General features: G+C 39.4%; 1 protein-coding gene across 1 annotated transcript in view; it reads left to right on the plus strand.

Moving 5' to 3' along the window:
- Positions 1-20468, plus strand: part of LRP1B (LDL receptor related protein 1B) — a 1602836-nt gene that overhangs the window by 845167 nt on the left and 737201 nt on the right. The window contains exons 8-10 of the mRNA XM_090045827.1: positions 5117-5339; positions 9526-9697; positions 19042-19185. Of these exons, the coding sequence (XP_089901953.1) occupies positions 5117-5339; positions 9526-9697; positions 19042-19185 (539 nt within the window). The remainder of the gene's footprint in view (positions 1-5116; positions 5340-9525; positions 9698-19041; positions 19186-20468) is intronic.

A 20468-nucleotide genomic window follows, 5' to 3' on the forward strand; every position in this document is an offset into this window, starting at 1 on the left:
AGGCCTGACATTGAGGGCTAAGTTCGGTCCGTCTGTAGGTTGGGAGCATTGTGTCACCTGGATGTCATCTGCAAGGCTTGGGCTGTGGTGTACGGGAGGATCGTAGCCACAGAGAGCACCCCCTGGTATTGGGCAAGAATGGGCAGCCTCCCACCTAATTAGAACCAATTATGGAACAACAAGGCATGGCAGAAGAGTGAGGCAGGCGGTTAGCCCAGGAACAGGTGGGCGGGCCAATGGCGGACCAGCCCCGAGAAGGTCCCCTGTTACAGTATGATAACACTGGAGTAGACTTGATGGCATAAGGTATCCATTTAGATTCTGTGGTCCTGGGCCTGCATTCTCCCTGCGCCAAATATCATGGTTGTGTATTTTGATACCATGTTAATGTCAAAATGTGGAGACCTATATGAGATGTTCAACAAGTCTGTTTTTTTTTAAAAGTTCATTTGCCTAAATAATCAAATGCAAGTTTATACTAAAGATGCATGCTGAAGATGGTTTTAATTAGCAATGTGATTGGTCAGCTAAGCCTGGGAGCTAAACACTGCAGTGAGTAATCCTGTTACCCTTGGACTTAATAACATTATGGATTGACCAAGGTGTATTGATTGGGCTGTGTGTGAGGAAATGTGTATTGCTACTATTCATGCTTTAAGTGTTCTATAAATTGATAAAGAATTTTGAAAATCAGGACTGTCAATCCAGTGCCATTCTTGAGTATAAGATTAATCTAAAAGGTGAAAATGTATTACTAAAAAACATCCTTCAACAGGCTTGAGGCTTAAAGTACAAGAGAGTACATAGTAATTGTATATGAGTTACATTATAAGGGACATCTGATTTAAATCTTGTCCGAGAAAGCCTCTTTGTTTTTTTAGATTAACAATTGTGTTTTAGCATTATTTTGTTAAAGCTTTCATTTTCTTAATTTTAATTCTCAATAATTATTAATCAGTCCCTAAAATAGTGGAAAACTGCCGTCTTGGTCTGTTTTTTGCCTATAATCATGAATTGTACTATATTAAGTTGGTGTACTGTTGATTTCCAGTAGGAAAAAAAAATACTATAAGAAGGAAAACTATACTGATATCAAATCCCTTACTACAGTCTTTTTGTATCAAGAACATGCTTAGGAAAAAAATCCAGAAACGCGAAAACGTCATGTTTGATGCAAATCAGTTTTATTGACAGTTTTATTGACTGTTGTTTTATTATCCAAGCAAACAGGTTTAAAGACTTACCATGCATAACTTCTTACAAATACAAGTTCTAATTCAGGAAAGTATTTAAGTGAATGTCTAAGGTGAAATACATGAATAGTGGCTCTGAAGTCATTCGGTGCACCTACATGTGCAATTAATGTGATGTGATAAACTCCAGAACACACTGCTCCTGGGCACAGCATCTAATGTAAACTTTGGACAGCAGCACTTTGAGCCAGGGTGGAGCAGGCCTGGGCTGTCAGTAGGCTCGGGGGCCCAGCCCCAGGCTCCGGGTGGTGGCAGCTGGTGGCAGAGGGGCTGGCTGAAAGTGCTGAAAGCGTGGAGCCATGTGACTGGGCAGAAGTCAGGGGTCTGCCCCCCACTGCCTGGGACGACAGGGTGCAATTTATGCTTGCGGTCACTGGCTTTATGTGCATTTCATCGCAGTTATTTACTCCCCCATAAAACAGTACTGTTCTCAACTATTTGTTAGTTTGTACATGTTGCTGATTCAGAGCTAGAGCTTTTTTTTGAAGCATGAATTTGTATGACCAGCAATGTAGAGGTAAAAGTGGCAATTTGTCAATGCCTGTTGCTCCTAATTTTCTAGTTGTCTGCTTCATCATCTTTGTGTTCAGTTTATTGACACAGACAAGTTTCCATTACTGGTGGTACTAGAGTGGCAAAATTGTTGTGGGAGAAAACAAATTATTACATTCTTTTTCATGATTATTTATTTATTTGTACTGTGGTAGCATTTAGGAGCCCCAATTCCTAGCACCAAAATGGCCTTGTGCTAGGAACTAAACAAACACTACTAGAAAGACAAGTCCTTGTTCTAAAGTGTCTACTGTTCATAGCCTAGGCAGCTAACTTCTGATTCCATAAACTTTATTGTTGGCATAAGTCTTAAAAGGAAATATTTTCGTGGTGTTAAGTTAAGCTTTGATATGAGTAGTTGAGTATTAGGGTAGAAAAAAACCATTAGCTCCTCCAAGTCATCCTTTATATGTAAGATTGCTCTGTGTGTGTGTCCCAAATACACTAATGGCACGTCTGTACTACCTCTGTGCCAGGCCTGGAAGTGCTCCTGTGAAGTGTATTGCCTACTGTGTGTGCCAGGTCCCCCAAATAAGGCACTGTTGTTTACTTAGAGCAGGGGCCAGCGACCTTTTGTTGGCTCAAGCCAGAGCTTGAGCCCAAGCAGTGATTGCAGGCCAAAAGTCCCTGAAAAACTTCCAGTTTGTCCACCTGTGTAATATTTCCTTGTTTTAGGCTTAAGATTGTATCATAAGAAATGTAAGTACATAGGGCTGGTTAGAGGCTTCCTTCATCATCAAGTCTAGTATCCTGCTTTTACAGTTGCTAATCTAACTCCTGAAAAATTGCCATTCCAGAGCCTTAACCACAGCTACCATAAGCAATACACAATGAACAATGAAAAAAACCCAAGACAATCTTATGACATGCCATAGGTCAGTGCAAGAGAGATGAGGACACTGCCTGTACCTTACCACTTTAATAACAGGGAAGCAGTTGGTTAGCAGATGCTCATAAGATCCCAGGAAAAAGACCATTCTCCATACTATTGGAAAAGGGAAAGACCTTTACTGCCTGTACCAATATGCCATAGTGGAAAGAAATCTTTGCTGACCTCAGACTTGCTCATTAATGTGACTCTGAGTAAGATTCTTCAGCCAGAAACATTTGGGTTTTCTAAGTACCAGCGGATATGTCAGTGCACCCCTAAACAGTACCCAGCGCCAGCCTTAGCCAGCATGCGCATGCCAGTGCCTAAGAGAAGGGCAGGAGGGAAATCATAAACACCAAAAAAAAAAAGAAGTCAGTAGCAGTCAGCGGACAGAGATGGGGCAAGAAACCTTTCTGGCCCAAACTGGTAAACAGCAAAATCCCTGAGGCACAGAATTACCAATCACCTTCTATACAACCAGAGCTACCTTTGTACCTCAGCATGGGGACTGCAAACATGACTCCATATCACAGAGGCTGGTTGCTGAGCCAGAATTCCTTGTTGAGCCAGGCTATCCTGTTCTTTAACATATCAGGTCTAAAATTAGAGTGATTCACACTCTTCGCCCAAACCTCCTTGCTTAAAAAAGCATTGCAAATCTTCTCTCACCCTAGAGCTAGAATAATCCAATCTAAATTTATCCATAGTCATTTGATTTGGTGCCAGTGTTGCTTCTTAGCCTAAAGAGCTCTTCCCCTTTCCTAATTGTCACCCCACAAATGCCACTGAATTTGGGGACCCCCCCATGTTTTACATTAACAGTTTTGCAAACACTTGAGTGAGGCAAAGTAGTATTTAAAATAGCCTTAATTTGCCCTTAAAAAGTGATATGAATTGAAATCACGTATCTGTAATAAATATGTTTTTAATATGCTGTTTTTCTGATTTATAATACTGATTATGATTTGATTTCTCTGTTAATTTTATTTTTTTCTTTGAAAGACTTTACTTCACATATTGTCATTCATAATGTGCAGTTATTTTGACATACCAAGCCATTACGTTTTACACTGGACTCACTGGTGACCTTATTTTAAAAAAAAATAGAAAAAGGAAATTTGTTCATTTTAACAAAATGGCCTGGACTTTGTCTACACTTTGGACAATTAAAACAGCATGATCCTACTGTACTTTTTTTTAATTAAAAAAGAAAACTATTTGGTTGTCAGATCCTCTGACCTACACTGAAAACTCGTTCCCATTTATTGGGAGATATTAATAATGCAGTACTGTATATGTCTCAATTGGCTACTTAGCAACTGTGCTTTCTTTCCAACATTACCAGAGTTTTAAATTCTCAATAGAGGTTACAATAACTACAGCTAATTACATTTTTAAATTATAATTTAGCACAAAGGTATCCCAGGCTTTATATACTGTTGCTCCATTAATGCTTGGAACTAATGGATAATTCACTAAATTTGGAAAATCAAATCTTTGATTCTCAAGGTAATATTAATAATATTCAGTCACTAGAAATTGGATTATTCTTGAGATCATGTTAAAGTCATGGCAACATGGTCTTTTCTTTACAAATGTAATTTGGTCTTATGAGAAAGTAATCTTGTTAAAATATTGTCAGGTTAATTGTAATTGATTTGTATTTACTAAACAGAGTGAATGCTAATCAAATATCAGGCTTAGACATTTTGCTGGTAAGTTTAAGGCTTTGATAGATTCCATTAGTCTTCCACAAAATGATTCATTAAGTCCATGGAAAGATAAACAAACTGGAACTTCTTCAGGGCTAAATGATCCTTTCTTGTCCTTTCCTCAAAATTAAATAAAAATGAACTATAAAGTAAATTACCATCTATTGTAAAATGTGTTTTTTGGTGGTATCTAAGAGTATTTATCAGTGTATATACTGTGTGGGTTTTTTGATTTCACAAGTTTGCTACTCTCTACTCTTTGTAACAATCTTAATATCTATGTAAACAAAATTCGAATGCAACCTCTCTATATAGGAGAAAATACAAAGATGGATAAATACAAACACAAGACATATTTCCTTTTACCTAATGCATTTAACAGCATAAGAATTTCAGGGGTTATCAGCAGCAATGATTCTCCGAAGGCACATTTTTTTTATACAGTAAAATAAAAAATAACACCTAGAAAAGCTGAACCAAAACCCAGCATAATCAAGGATTTTTTGGAATATTTCATCATCTTTAGTTAACCTGCTCCCTCATGCCTTACAATATTCATTAGCAGATTTCTGTGTTTATGACTGATATTATGTGGTAATGGTTATGGGTTACTAACAGATGTAACCACTGAAATGAATTAGAATGAAAACGTATTTTACAGCATGCCCCACTGGGGAGATTCACAGTATGCACACGCACTTAAAGCACATTTTCTTTTCTTTCAACAGAAAACTTTTCTTTACGGACTATGGGAATGTTGCCAAAGTTGAGAGATGTGACATGGATGGGATGAACAGGACAAGGATAGTAGAATCTAAAATCGAGCAGCCAACTGCTCTCGCATTGGACCTGATCAATAAATATCTGTACTGGGTAGACTCATATCTGGATTATGTAGAAGTTGTTGACTATCATGGAAGAAACAGGCATACAATAATTCGAGGACGACAAGTAAGTATTGAATGGAAGATTCAGCTAATACAATAAAAAGCAATGGTATCAATATCGATATATCAATTTATAGTAGTATGGATTTATTTTGGTTCAAGAGAGGTGATAATGTGCTTAGCCACATACATTATGTGCCAATTAGTCCTTTTAGCAGTTTGTGGTCTATATTCATGCAGTGCCTCTCAGGAGGCACAGAAAATATAACAGAACCATGGGTGTGGAAGAGAGCACAAAAGGAAATAGGTAGGTGATAACTTCAGCAGTAAGATATCGTATTCAGCTAATGGACCCAGTGAAGAGAGGATATAGATCATCAAGGATATTGTGAAGAGAGAATTAAGAGGGGAGATAAGGTAGTATTACCACCTTACGAAGGAGAGGAAGAGGGTAGTGGGCATGCAGCCTGATAATGTCAGAGAAGGAAGGGACAACTGGTGAAATGAGTTCCCTTCTGCAGGTCAGGTTAGATTCACACAGGTTCATGCCATATTCACACTCGAGGGAATAACAGTCTTTATGTTGATTTGAGTTTTGGGTCTATATCCTTAAAGCTTGGGATTGAATAAATGCACTGGGCATCAGCTGAAGACAGTGATGGATATACTAAGGCTGAATCTGTCGCTGCTACTCTGGTTGTGACTGAGGAGAGGAAAGTCTCTATGGCAGCTTAGAGAGCAAGCTGGAGACCTGGTGGGATAGTAACCAGGTCAAGTAGTCCCTGTGGCATCTTCAGGGGCTTGAGATGCAATTTCCTGATCTCTCGTAGACATCTAGTTTTATCTTGGTTTAAGATAACTCTAATGTACACAGAGTAGATACTGAGAATAAATGTGTCTTCCTGATATAAATTATTGCAGTAAAGGTAACCAAGCTGCTACTAGGCCTTGAAATTAATATGAAGTCCATTTTAAGGGCAGCAGGATAATTTAACTTTGATTTGTAAAATAGGCATGTATGGCATGTCATGTAGGGAAGAGAAAAGAGCAACCTGAGTAGCCTGACTAAGAAGAGGATACCAGATTTTTCATTTTTTTCCCCAGAAAAATGGATTTACTATACCCATTTGCCAATTGCATTAGAAAGGAGGATGTTGTACATTTTGATCCTTTATGTTTTGGTGCTGATATTTTCTGATTCTGAGAAGTCAGGTTGCAGATCATGGAAATAACTGACACACACTGTACAGGATTGATCTAAGAAAGTAAATTAAAGCAATAACAACTCCATTTTGGCCTATTTTCTCTCTTCCTATTACCCGTGAAGCTCAGATGTTAGACAATAGTTCTAAAAGGAGGTCCGGATGTTCATACTACCCAAGAATTAAGAGACTAAAAACTAAATGCGGGGTGGGAGGGTGGGAGAGGGAGGTGCCCAAGAGTTAGACCAATACTGTGGTTTATTAAAGGCGCATGAAGAAGGAACAGGCTGTTAATTACCTTGGTCCACTCAAAGGCCAAATTTTAAATTTGATTACTTCATTGGGTGTTGTCTCTGCTTATGACAAAGTTGAATTTGAAGTGAGTTCTGTGAAACTGTTAGCATTCCTGTGAGTCTTAAGAAGAAAAAAGGAAATTATATTACCAGATTAACGGGAATTTGAAAATACATTTAAGGTTACAAAATGCATTTGATAAATACTGGAAGAAGGAGTTGTTTTAATTTTGAACTCCTCTAGAGATTACTGTTTATCAGTTACAAACACGCATTTTCACTGGCATTATTTTTAAATATTTAGAGCCTGATTTGGTAAACAAAACTGAGGTGAGGTGATATTGTATTGCTTATAATCTCTTTGGCCTTTATGGACCTACTTTTTATATGCATGATACTAAGGAAGCAGCACAAACAGCTAAAATAACACCCACAAGAATGAGTAAAAAAAAAAAAAATCATAAAATGCATCATAAAAGTAGTCATATTATTCGAGCTAAGTAAGAATAGTAGCCCACATTGGACATAAATGAATAATCAAACTTTAAAATATTGACAACTGAGTGGGATAGGAGGGGGAAAGAGAGATCATTTAGCAGAGTAGAACTTTCTCTCTCTCTCTCTAGGGTTTCTCTTTCAGTATTAAACATTTACAAAGATATTTTCTTAGTAAAAGGTTGACATTGTACCAGAAGTCACTCTTCTCTTTAGGGCATAGTATCACAGGTGCATCATTGTTTTCTTTGTTATTTTCTTCTTCTTTGTTATTATTTGATTAAATCTTGTTGCATTTTCTTCAGAAAAAAGCTCCCATTGACTTAAATTAGAGCTTTGACTAAGTAACGTCTGAATACGGAGGCCAAGATTAATTCAGCGGGAATCATTTTGAGAAATAGGATTTTAGATGCACAACCTAAGAGCTTACACAAGTGTTTGTGATCCAATATAAAATAGCTCAATGAATATTTTTAGTGAAAAAACGATTAAGAAAAGTTTCAGTTTATACATATCTACCAACATATTTCTTTTGTTTGTTCACTTTTTAAAGTATATTCAATGAAATGTTTTGCATTTTTTATAGCTTAATAGATTGATCACAAGCAGGCTTTGGAGTATTGGATATTTGATATTCAAGCTGTGTTTGATAATTGAAATTGGTTAGTTAACTAAGTATAATTTCTGTTCCTTGATTGAATGAGTGCACCCACACACATCTGGTGTGAATACTATGAATACAAATTTGGAATTCATATTTTGAAGCATTTCTGCTAGTAAAACTCTATTGCATAATTGTTCCCCAAAAGCTGACACAGAGAAAGTGCCAACATGGCCAAACTAAACATATTTTAAAAATTAAGAATATATTAACAGAAAGCATTTTGCAGCAGAATTTTATCACATCTAATTAAACTATGACTTAATAAACTACAAGCAAGGGGTTTTTGGTGATATCTTTCATTGGACCAATAGTTGGGAGAGACTATACAGCTGGTCCAACCAAAGATCTCTCTCTCTCTCTCTTTCTCACTCACACACCCACCATCTCAAAAAAACTTGCTTCTCTTTTTTTCCTGGACAATTTTGGCTACAACAGCTCTCAAATAAACTAGAAATGGAGTCATCTTCATGTGTAGATATATGATCATTCTGTAAAATGAAAATAACCTTTTACTATTCTCTCCTTTAGCACTTTATTATGTTATACAAGCGCTAGTGTTGTGTGCAAGATGTACAAATGTAGTTCTCACACTGGGGAATTTGCCATCTAAGAGACAGATACAGACTAAACAGGATAAGCTGGAACTCTCAGAGAAGAAATGAACTTAGAATGATAAATATTTTTGAGAGAGAGAAGGATTTGAGGGTGATATCTTTTATTGGACCAACAGGATAAAGTTAGAATAAAGTTACCATGTTTATTAATCTTTGGGAGCATATAGAAATCTGTTGGGGTAGCAGACTTAAACAGTAGTGGAAGAATTTTTCCTTGAAGTTGGTATGAGAATGATATGATAATACTTTCCAGTTCCAGAGTGCATACTGGTGTAGGATTCTTCCCAAGTTCTTTATAGTATTTGATGTCAAAGACTTCTCTGTTGGCGTCATCAATGTAGTTTTGATGGTTGAGGACGACTATAGCTCTACCTTTGTCCATTAATTGATTACTGTTTTGTTGTTGGATCTTAGGGGCTGCATGGCTTTCTCTCTAACAGAGAGAGGTTGTTATAGTCCTGGCTTTTTTGAGAATGTCATTGTTAGCTTTATGCCTAAAGTAGTTGATGTAGTCATCCATTGTGTGGTTACTTCCTCTGGATGGTGTCCAGTCCCATGTTCTGTTACTGTTATTTTCTCAGTTGTGGTAGGAAGGTTGTCAGGAGTGGTTGTAGAAGTATTCTTTCAGACAGAATATGCGGAAGAATTCTTCTGATTCTCTACATATTCATATCTTATCTGGCTGTTTCTCAGGGCAATAGTTCAGGCCTTTGGAAAGTACAGATTTTTCAAAGTGGGACAGGATATTTTAAATACTCTTTTTTTTTTTTTATTTATCCTGGTGAAGCCCTTGCTTTACTATTGAATGTCTGATTAAAGTGAAGTGGAATCTATTTGTGATTTAGACTCAGCTCAGTTTTTTTTACAAATATTTATTGACTTTTCTAAAAACTATTTCAGTTACACAACTCAGTATGCAAATATCACGGTGTGGCATTACAATTGGACTTGAATCAAGTTCCTTTCTTTTTTCTCTTTTCAGGCAAGGCATCTTTATGGTTTAACAATATTTGAAAATTATTTGTATGCAATTAATTCTGATAACTTCAACGTTCTACGTATAAACAGATATAACGGCACAGATTCTCAGACATTAACTAGACTTGAAAAAGCAAAAGAGATCCGTGTGTACCAGAAAAAAATACAACCAACAGGTAAACTAAAAATTCTTCTTTATGATGTAGACCTCTCTTAAGCCATATTAAACCATTATATAACAACATTGAAATTATTGAAACTTTTAAGGCAAGGCTTTAGTTGTCCTTTGTATTGCTGGAAATAATTTTGATGTAGAACCCCTCTGTTGTGCTTACAGAATTTTCCAACAGAATAGTTTTCAATCAGAAAATGCTGATTAGAAAGAATCAAACCATTCTGTGGGAATGTGTCAGTTCTGATGAAACTTTGGATAAATGCCAGGCAGCTGCAGCTACCTGCCTAGTTTCCATCAGATCATTTGCTACACTTCCTATTTTCCCATGTCCTTAATCCCCTTTATCCCTTGACATTTCACCTGGAGGGCTGTTTGATAACCTAGGTTCCTACTCTTTCTGGATCCATTAAGCTAGGAGAGTTAACACTTCATGGGATTCCCATATCCCTGAGATTTACAGCCTAATAGGCTGCAGAGGAGCAAAGCTTCCTTGGCTTATTGGGATGCTGTGGGATATTGTCTTTAGGTATGAGAAATCCAGGGTTTACCAACTGGCCAACTCAAGGAGACCCCTGGTTGTCAGTTTTTCCAGCTTGCAGGCTGTTGTGTGCAGCAGCCTTGGAACCCACTGGGCTGAAGATTTTTTGCACCCGCCCCTCCCCCCCCCCCCCAAATCTATGTGGGATTGCAGGGAACCCAAGAAACTTTGTCTGCCCACTTGAAGGCAGTTAACAAGTGAGATTTGAAACCAACCTTTTATGGCAGGGGAGACGAAGGGTGGGAGGATTCTTGTTTTCCTTCTAATTCAGAACTGGTTTTGTTCTGATTCAATGTGAAAAAAAAATAACCCTCAAAAAGGGGTGGGAGAGAGAAGAACACAATAAATCCCATTGCCATTCTCATTCTCATTATATACCTGATACAACATATCATGTATGCTCAAAAGGCCATAGAAATTGTAAGAGGTTTGGATGTACAAGCATGGCAAGGGGCAAAAGTACAAAATGATAGTTTTCCCAACAAGAGCTTTTTGATATGACTCAAAATAATACACACTAGAATTATTGCTACAGCTTTTCTTACAGGAACAGTGATGCATGAGCTGTGTGAACAAAATGAACTTTATTATATAGACAGTGTTATGTCAAAAAAATAACCTCTAAAGCTGCATCAAGCTTGGACTTGATGTATATTATTGAAGGAACTGATTTTCACCCTATACTTAAGGACCTCGATCTGTAGATTTCAGCTCACGAAGAACGCTGCAAAGAAACCTACTGGTATAGGCTGACCTTTTTGTATATATTTGAGGTTCCAAGAGGTTGAGTACACAATAGATATGATTACAATGCATTGTTGTTACCTCCGTTATGATTATGCTATATATGCCGATGCCTTTTGTTACACTATGCCAGTTATTTTGTTCTAAATGGTTTTGTTTGCTTTTTAAAGATGTGGTTGTATATGCAGTCTCGGTTGGGTTAAAGTTTTGATGCACGTTTGGAATGTTGCTCTTGTACAATATTTTATTCACAGGGAAGGGGAAAATCTCAAAAGTTTGGGGGACAAAAGAACAAAATAGACTTTTAGCTAAATTATGATGATCAGCAGTCACAGAGTTGCATCACAGGGCGAAATTAAACCATACAAAGCCAATATTAATCCATTCTACCTACAGGGTATGTATATGAATGTGCTTTACTGTGGAGCTGACTAATTAGCTGTGCAGTAAAGTGTCACCATCTACACCTGTGCCCATATTAGGGCACAGTAAATTAATTAACTCCACTGTAGGACAAGTACTGTCCTACAGAGGAGTAGTTATGTGCACCAAAATTCACATGTAGATGGTGACCAGGGCTGGCTGGAGCGTGAGGGCACTACAGTATGGGACTTGCCTGCCGGCTAGCCTCTCACTGTAGCAACCTTTCCACAGCATGTTGAGCTAGGGAGAAGCAGTCCCAGGCTGGCTGGCTGACCCCAGGAGGGGACTTGGCCGAAATGATTTCTTGAAGCAGATATTAAACAACAACTTTTGCTGAAAAAATGCAATATTGATCAGGTAATAGGCTATAGAGTACAACAAGCATAGCAAGAAACTTGCCACCCTTAAGAGGTCCAGCAAGGATGTACCAGTTCACCTCACCTTCACCCTGGCACTGGCCCTGGTTATGTAACTAGTCACAGCTGCTCTGTCATGTTCATCCTGGTTTTTAGTTGAGCAACATTAACTTTAGTAGCATTTTAATGGTATAGAACATCTAATCCTACCTTCTTAAACAGTGAGAAAATGTCTCTTACCAACATGCTGGTAATTTTCTATTTGCCACCTTTCTGAGGGGACCTCATCCTGGTGCTATGAAAAGTTCTGTCAGGTACAGTGTACTCCCAATCTCTCATCTCTATTTAATTCCCAGCCTCTTGGCTAACTGTCTAATCAACCAAAGAGCCAGGGAAGTTAGGTCATGCCTGTGTCAGAACCAGTCATCCCTTAGCACTGCTTTTTCTTTGAAGTCCCACCTGTGAAATTCAGTCTTTGACATCAACCATTGCAGCTTACAGATTAATTATTGGACATAAGCTATAGCAAGTATTAACACAATGGCCAAAATAATTGGAACAAAGGTTATAATCACTATTGAATGTAAAATCAAATTTAGTATTTCCACTGGCTGTTGGTGACTATATAAGGACATTTTTTCACTATAGCTATTAGTTGTTGGACAATAGTTTAATACTGATTCATGTATATACTCACATACTCATGTTTTATTCTGACTAAAGTAACTTGGGCCTTAAGATGTTAGACCTAAAAGTCTATTACTTGGTGCTATATAGATTTCTTTAACATTTCAAAATTCTCCCTAAATTCACAGGACTTACACTAGGCATAGCCATCTTTATAATGTACTATGTTAAGAGGTGTGCCAACAATTCCATACTTTCCTTAACTGACACTTTTGAAATCCATATATACAACATGCAGATTTGATTTGTACAAATCAGGTTTTATTATTAACAATTCATTTACCATAATTGCTCCAAAAACAAAATGGTGCATAGTGAGAGAATTTAAAGAAACATTGACTAAAGTTTCATTTTCACATTAAGCTTAGACAAGTAGGTTTGATAGCTGGATATTTCCAGATGACACAGCCATTCATCAAGAGTTTTTTGACAGTCATCCAGTAGATGAGTCTGATCAGTCCCATCAGTGTAATTAAAACTATTTCCCTATGGTGGCGAGGGGAGAGGATCACATATGCCAGCATTGAACAGGGGGTGACCCGCATTTGAAGGGTGATATAATAATATCTGTTCTCATACCCAGAATTGGCCCCTGCAAAACAGAAAGCTAAATTTAATTCCAAAGGCCCATTATTCATCCATGGGTATTTACACACCCGATATTCCAGTTTTCCTGAGTGAGTTGGAAGGTTTCAAATCCTAAATCTGATATGCTGAATTTGATTTTGAGGTCATCTACAACATGCATATTTTCTCTGACAAATTTTGGGCGGGTCTTTTTACATGTTTAATGGGGTCCATTAACTGGATATCTTTCCCAGGATACTCATTTATTTTTTATGCTTTTGTCCAACACCCCTGCCAGTACTCTTATTTCTCTCTTTTATCCCAGACAATGTACTAAGTTCACCTTTTCCTTCTGCTCTATTCATATCTATATGCTACAAAGTGTGAGCTCACTTTATAGCTTTCAAGATAATTCCCTTTCAGAAGTGGCATTCACAAAAACCACAGCCCACTTCTTAGCCCAGTTTCAAATCTGGCAAATTACATCTACTTATGAAGGTTCAGGGAATTGATGGGCAGGATCTCCTGACAGATCAGTGTGAGGGGGAAAGGAGTCTAGGAGAGCTGGTTGTATTTTAAAGAAACCTTACTGAGGAATGAACTGTCCTAATGCACAGGAAGATTATCAAGTATGGCAGAAGAACAGTTTGGCTTAGCAAGGAAATCTTCAGTGAGCTTATGGAAGTGGAGACCTAGACAAATTATTAGGAAGGAGTATAAGAATATTGCCTGGGCAAGCAGGGAGGAAATCAGGAATGCCAAAGCATACTTGGAATTGCAGCTATCAAGGGATGTGAAAGGTAACATGAAAGGTTCCTACAAGTATGTCAGCAACAAGAGGAAGATCAAGGAAAGTGTTGGTCATTTACTAAATGTGAGAGGCAGGCTAGTGATAGGTGATGCAGAAAAGACTGAAGTACTCAATGCCTTTTTCACTTCAGTCTTCACAGGCAAGGTCAGCTCCCAGACTACTGCACCTGGCAGCACAGTTTGGGGAGGAGGTAAGCAGCCAACAGTAGCAAAAGAATAGATTAGGGACTATTAGGAAAGCTGGCTGTGTAGGGGCCATACATGATGAACTGAGGGTGCTGAGGGAGTCGGCTGATGTATTTGCAGAGTCTGGCTATCATTTTTGGAAACTCATGGTGAATGCGAAAAGTCCCAGATGATTGGAAAGGGGCAAATATAGTGTCTATTTTTAAGAAAGGGAAGAAGAAAGATCCAGGGAACTACAGATTGGTTAGCCTCACCTCAGTCCCTCAAAAAATTGTGGAACAAGTCCTCAAGGAATCCATTTCTAAGCATATTTGAGAAGAAGAAGGTGATTAGGAACAGTCAGCATGGATTCACCAAGCATAAGTCATGCCTGACCAACCTGATTGCCTTCTATGATGAGATGACTGGCTCTGCAGATATGGAGAGAGCAGTGGACATGATATACCTTAACTTCAACAAGGCTGGATACAATTCCCCACAGCGTTCTTGCAAGCAAGCTAAGGAAGCATGGGTTGGATGAACGGACTGCAATGTGGATAGAAAATTATTTGGATTGTTGGGCTTAGAGGGTGATAGTCAGTGACTCGATGTCTAGTTCACAACCAGTATAAAGTGCAGTGTTCCAGAGGTTTGATACTGGGGCTGGTTTTGTTCAGTATTTTCATCAGTGATCTGGAAGTTAAGGTGGATTGCACCCTCAGCAAATCTGCAAATGACACCAAGATGGAGGGAGTAGTAGATACACTGGAGGATAGGGCTAGGATTCAGAAATTGGAAGACTGGATTCAGAGAGAGAAGATTGGGCCATTAGATTCAATACAGAGAAGTGCAAAGTCCTACACTTAGGACAGAACAATCCCATGCACCAACAGAAGCCGGGGACCAGCTGGCTAAGCAGCAGCTCTGCAGAAAAGGACTTGGGGGTTACAGTGGATAATAAGATGATTATGAGCCAGCAGTGTGCCCTTTTTGTGAAGAAGGCTAACAACATACTGAGGTGCATTAGTAGGAGAGTTGCCAGCAGATCAAGGGAAGTGACTCTTTCCCTATTTTCAGCATTGCTGAGGCCACATTTGGAGTACTATTTCTAGTTTTGGAGTCTCCACTACAGAAGAGTCCAGTGGAGGGAAACAAAAATGGTTAGGAGACTGGGGCACATGACTTTTGAGGAGTCACTGAGGGCCTATTTAGTATGGAGAAGAGAAGAATGAGAGAGGATTTAATAGCAGCCTTCAACTACAAGAAGGGTAGTTACGGAAAGGATGGAGCTAGACTGTTCTCAGTGGTGGTAGATGGCAGAAGAAGGAGCAATTGTCTCAAGCTGCAGCCAGGCAGTTTAGGTTAGATATTTGGAAACACTTTCTCACTAAGAAGGTAATAAAGCACTGGAACAGTTTGGCTAGAGAGAAGGTAGAATCTCTGTCCTTGGATGGTTTTAAAAACTGGCTAGACAAAGCCTTGGCTAGGATGATCTAGTTGGGGATAGTTTCATAGTTTCTAGGGTTGGAAGGGACCTGAGTAGATCATCTAGTCCAATCCCCCGCCATGGCAGGAAACAATACTGGGGTCAAAAACCCCCAGGAAGATGTTCATCCAACCTCCTCTTAAAAACCCCCAGGGTAGGAGCCAGGACCACCTCTCTTGGAAGTTGGTTCCAGATCCTAGCTGCCCTGACCTGGTCTTGCCTTGAGCTACATGACCTCCTGAAGTCCCTTCCAACCCTAATTTTCTATGATTCTATAATATCATTCAGTGTTCAGAGACTTAGGATTATACCCCTCCCAATCACCATTTAAGTTCACATGCATCCTTGTTTTCCTTTTGTTTCATTATGTATAACAGTTCAACATAGGCTGATCTCTTGCAAAAGAGAGTCCATCAAGACTCATCTAGCAACACTCACATGACCAATACCTTTATTAACAGTAGTGGGGGGAAAGTGGTAAAATGGCAGTCATGCACATATGACCAGGTATAATCTCTTTTGGTCAATTATTTAATTATTATTTAATTATGTAATGTAACTTCTGGATCCTGTTTTGGGAATATACCATTAATTTATAAAGGGACCCCATCAACTGGCCAATGTATTTAATTTTTTTCATGCCCAAATTAAGTGGTCTCAGTTATTATCAATGGGGCATTATCATTCCACAGTTATTTTGGCACTATTAGGTAACAATGGATGCTATTCTTTGGAAGCCCTTCTTCAGCACCACTATACATAGGGTAACCATCTGTCCTGGATTGCCCAGGGCAGTCCTGGATTTCAGAAGCCAGTTCCAGGCAGCCAGTGAAAATTAAAATGAGCATTTTGGGCACAGGGCATGGAGAGAGAGTGGCAGGGGCTGTGAAGTAGGCAGCCCTACAATTAACACAAACTGTTACTTCACTGGCGATTGTTTAATATCTGTGAAGTAAAGAACACTGGTTCATTAATAGGCCATTGATTCCCTGCAGCAGCGGAAGGGGAAGGGGGAGCAAGGAAAGGGTAGGCAGGGAGCATCCTAGATTTCATATTTGTCACCATAACTATACCAGATATTGGTCTCATAGTCACAATACTTTGAGTTACAAACTTCTGTTGGCCATATGTGATTCAGAAGACAACTGTGATCGGAGGCCTAGGGCTCCTGTCACTTTGAGGGGAGAAAATGCTGCAGTTGGGTCCCAGGGCAGCTAAATAAAGGCTAGCTGTGAGAACGCAGGTAGCCAGGAGTCCCTGCAGCTGAGGAAGGGAACTACATAAAAAAAAGCAGGGAACACCGATAGTTAGTTTAGAGACTACTGCCTAGAATAGACTGGCTGTAGGAGCAATGGCAGCCAGGAGACCAGCTGGCTAATAGGGGACTGGCTGCTAGCAGACAGCCAGGTGGCAAGCTGCAGGCTGCTGAGCTAAGCCCTAGCTGAGAAAGCCAGCAAACTATCAGCCACAAGAAGGAAATACTTGTGGGGAGCTGCAAGGCCACATGACTGGATAGGGAAGGGCTTAGAAGGTAGATAAAGCCAGTGCTTGAGAGCAGGCGGGGCAGTCAGGTCCTGCAGGCTAAAAGGGAAAGAGCTTCTGAACATGGAGGTTGCAAGAGACTTCCTGGCTTACTTGAGAGGCCCTGAACAAACAAGATGCCCACAGCCTACAGGGAAATAGGACCCAGTATGAGGCGGGGGGCATGGTGGTTCAGCCAGAGAGCTGAGGATACAACCCAGAAAGGAGAAGTTTTGTTATGTATGGCTAGGGAGCTGGGGCCTTTGTTGGGACCCAGTGTAGAGATATTTTCCTATTTCAGCCATAGGACTTTATTATTGAGTTGTGGTCCATACCTCTGGTTTAGGTTTGGGTCTAGAGCAGAGGTTTGGAGGTTCCAGCCATGCCTGAGGAGCACGTGATTGCTTTGAGCCTGGCCAGGGGAGGGGCTCAAATAGCAAGAGGATTAGAGAAAGTATCAGGGACCCACAGCCTGAAAGGGATGAAAACCACAGTCAGGGACATTGGCCTAGAGAGCTAAAGACCAGGGGCCAAGCAGCTCAGTAGAGTGAATTCAGGGCCCAGAGTGAGAGACAAAGACCAAGGGCACAGAGATGGATAACATATGGCTGGAGTCCAGAAGCTAGGTGCAGGACAGTGGCTCTTGGCTAAGGGATCAGCCACAGTAGAGGGGCAGAAGCTGCGAAGGATAATGCCCCAACAAGGGAGTAAAGGCCTGAGGCAGCCTGGTGGCTTTGGGGACAAGTGTCCCACTTGAATAATAATGCGTAACACCTGAGAGGCATGAGCATGGCTGTAGGGGAGGTCATAGGCTGTGAATAGTCCATAAGACAATAGGTGCCTTGTAGTATGTGTGGGCCAGGAGGGCCTATCTAGTGGAGGACCAGGTTTGGGCTACTGGGGTCCAGGAGGAGATCCACGAGTGAAGGAGGGACAAGAATGTGTTCTAGAACCCTTGGGCTTTATGACTTTTGAATGATCTAATACTTGCATCAAGGCAAGGCAGGACAGAGTAGAAGGGAGGGTACCTAGAACCAGAGTAAGGCAGTAGCAGTTTGGCCATCCAGAGGCATCACAGCTGCCCCCTGGGCCTAGTCCGGCTACAACAACGTGCTGGTCTTTTTCTTCTTATGGTTGCCATTTTCCTCTTTGGGCCTGCAATTGGGAGTTCTAAATTGATGGTATTCTACTGGTGGTAGCCATGAGAGACTGTTCCCTTCTATCCCTGGTTTTTATGCCTTGTAAGTCAGAGAGCAGCGTGTGCATCCTCTTATTCTATTTATACTTCTGTGTCTCTTTTCCTTGTTATTAATGGCAATACCCAGTGCAACAGAAGATAACAGAGGATGTTTGCCTTTTCCTGATCAGAATATAGGCTCACAATCACTAGTCACAGGCTCCGAGAGCTCTGAGTCAAAGGCACAGAACTGTATCACTCCTGTTATGAGTCTGTGTCTCTGAGGAGAAGGGACTTGATGAAAAAGAGCTTTGGGACTAGGCATTGTATAATATCTGTGATTGAGAACACACAATACAGCAATAAATTGGTCATTTTTATAGGTTACCGCATAAAGTGATGTTGGCAAGGATTTACTGTCCATTGGAAGCCGCAGCAAAAATATATTGGTTAAGTTTGGTCTGTTCAGACACCTCAGCTTCGCCCAGACTCTGGCCTTGTTACGTGACTGTCACTGACCCTGTTTATGTAGCTACTCACTTTTGTGGATATCTTCTGTCTGGCTTATAATGATTTCTTCTGTAGCAACCTTTTAATGGCTACTCACAGAATAATGTAAACAGCAAGTGAATATATCTACCCAAAAGGCTGGTATTTTTCCAAGGGTGTCTCATCTGGTTATTTTGGCTACAGCTGGGCTCTTCAACCCACTAATGCCTTTCTAGGGCATCATTTAAATACATTTTAAAAAAGCCTTCTTTTTGATATATTACTCTCATTCATTCTTCTTCTGTCTAAAGTCTCAACATGTCGGTGCATATAATTATCTTGTTTAAAGGATTTCAAGCATGCTGTTTTTCATTTGTTGTAGTCAGAAGCCATGCATGTGAAGAAGACCCATATGGATTGCCAGGGGGATGTTCACACATCTGTCTGCTCAGCAGCAGCTACAAAACACGGACTTGTCGTTGCAGGACTGGCTTCATTTTGGGAAGTGATGGCAAGTCATGCAAAAGTATGTTGTTAATATCAAACACTTTGCCAGCAGCTAATATTTTACAGCAGAGTTATGAGTATTAATTAACATCATGAATAACAATAGAAGAAGCATGAGATGTTATTAGGTAAAATTTGCTTGCAATGTGTACCTGCTGCTGGTTTTCTCACGTACACGTTTTTATACCATTTGACTAGCATAGATTAAGTCTATGGAAGGAGGTCAACTAAACGTGAGGTATCATTAAAGTAAAAAAAAAAATCCTCCTAATTTTTATTTAATGATTTTTACTCTCTGAATATAGCATGTGCTTGCATAATACTTGAGTACTGTAACACATCGTGTCAGTCACTATTAATTTCTACCCACCCTTCCTACTCTTGAGGAGTCCTGCTGTGTAAGTAAGAAATGCAAGGTTAGGTTTTGCCTGTGTTAGTATTTGAGGGAGTAGTCAATGTGAGCAGCATAAGACCTTTCTAGGATTTCAGCTAAACACTTTGAACTGAACACATGCATAATACTAGTAGTAATAATAATGATAATAAAAATGAAGATAACTACTTCAAGGCATTTAGATGCCAATATATTTTGATACATATATGGGAGTTAAAGGGAAGCTCTTGTGCTTTTGGACATTGGCCATGAGTAATAAGCATGTAATGAAGTACTCAAACAAGTAATGCATTATTTCTCTCCTCCTTTCAATGTAATTAAATATAGTCACTGCTTATAAATGTAAGCCAAACTGATATGGTTAACAAATCCATCCAAAAATTCCAAAACATTCCTTAGAAAGTGTTGCCACATTTTCTTTTATCTTACACTTATAACAGAGATTTACAGCATATTCATAATATGAAGGGGAGTATCTAAAGAACTAACAATGTCTCCAGTACAAGAGAGGATTTCCAATATTCTGGACTTGTTTTGAAATTAATGTTCCCAAGTTGCAAGTTACAAAATCTGCTGCAAAATATGAAATAATATGAGTGACAGTTGTGTTTTATACCTCATCTTGGAAGAATAAATAATTTGTGTCAATTCTTAGTACTGTACCACATGGGAGAAAGTTCCTGTAATCTTTGCTTTGTTTCTGACAGTCTTCAGATGAAGGATTTTGAGTGGTCATTTTGAATTTGCCGAAGTTTACAGTATTGTCAGATTTAATGAATGCCATAGTCAATGTCTTCAATAGACTCAATAGTTCTTAATGAATTGTAAAATTAAACACCTACAATATTATAAATGCCTATTTCACGCTGGCTACAAAGTTATCCTATGATCTGTCATGTTTTTGCAAC

Source organism: Crocodylus siamensis, chromosome 4, assembly GCF_052110815.1.
Source record: "Crocodylus siamensis isolate JL-2025a chromosome 4, ASM5211081v1, whole genome shotgun sequence".
NCBI lineage: Eukaryota > Metazoa > Chordata > Crocodylia > Crocodylidae > Crocodylus > Crocodylus siamensis.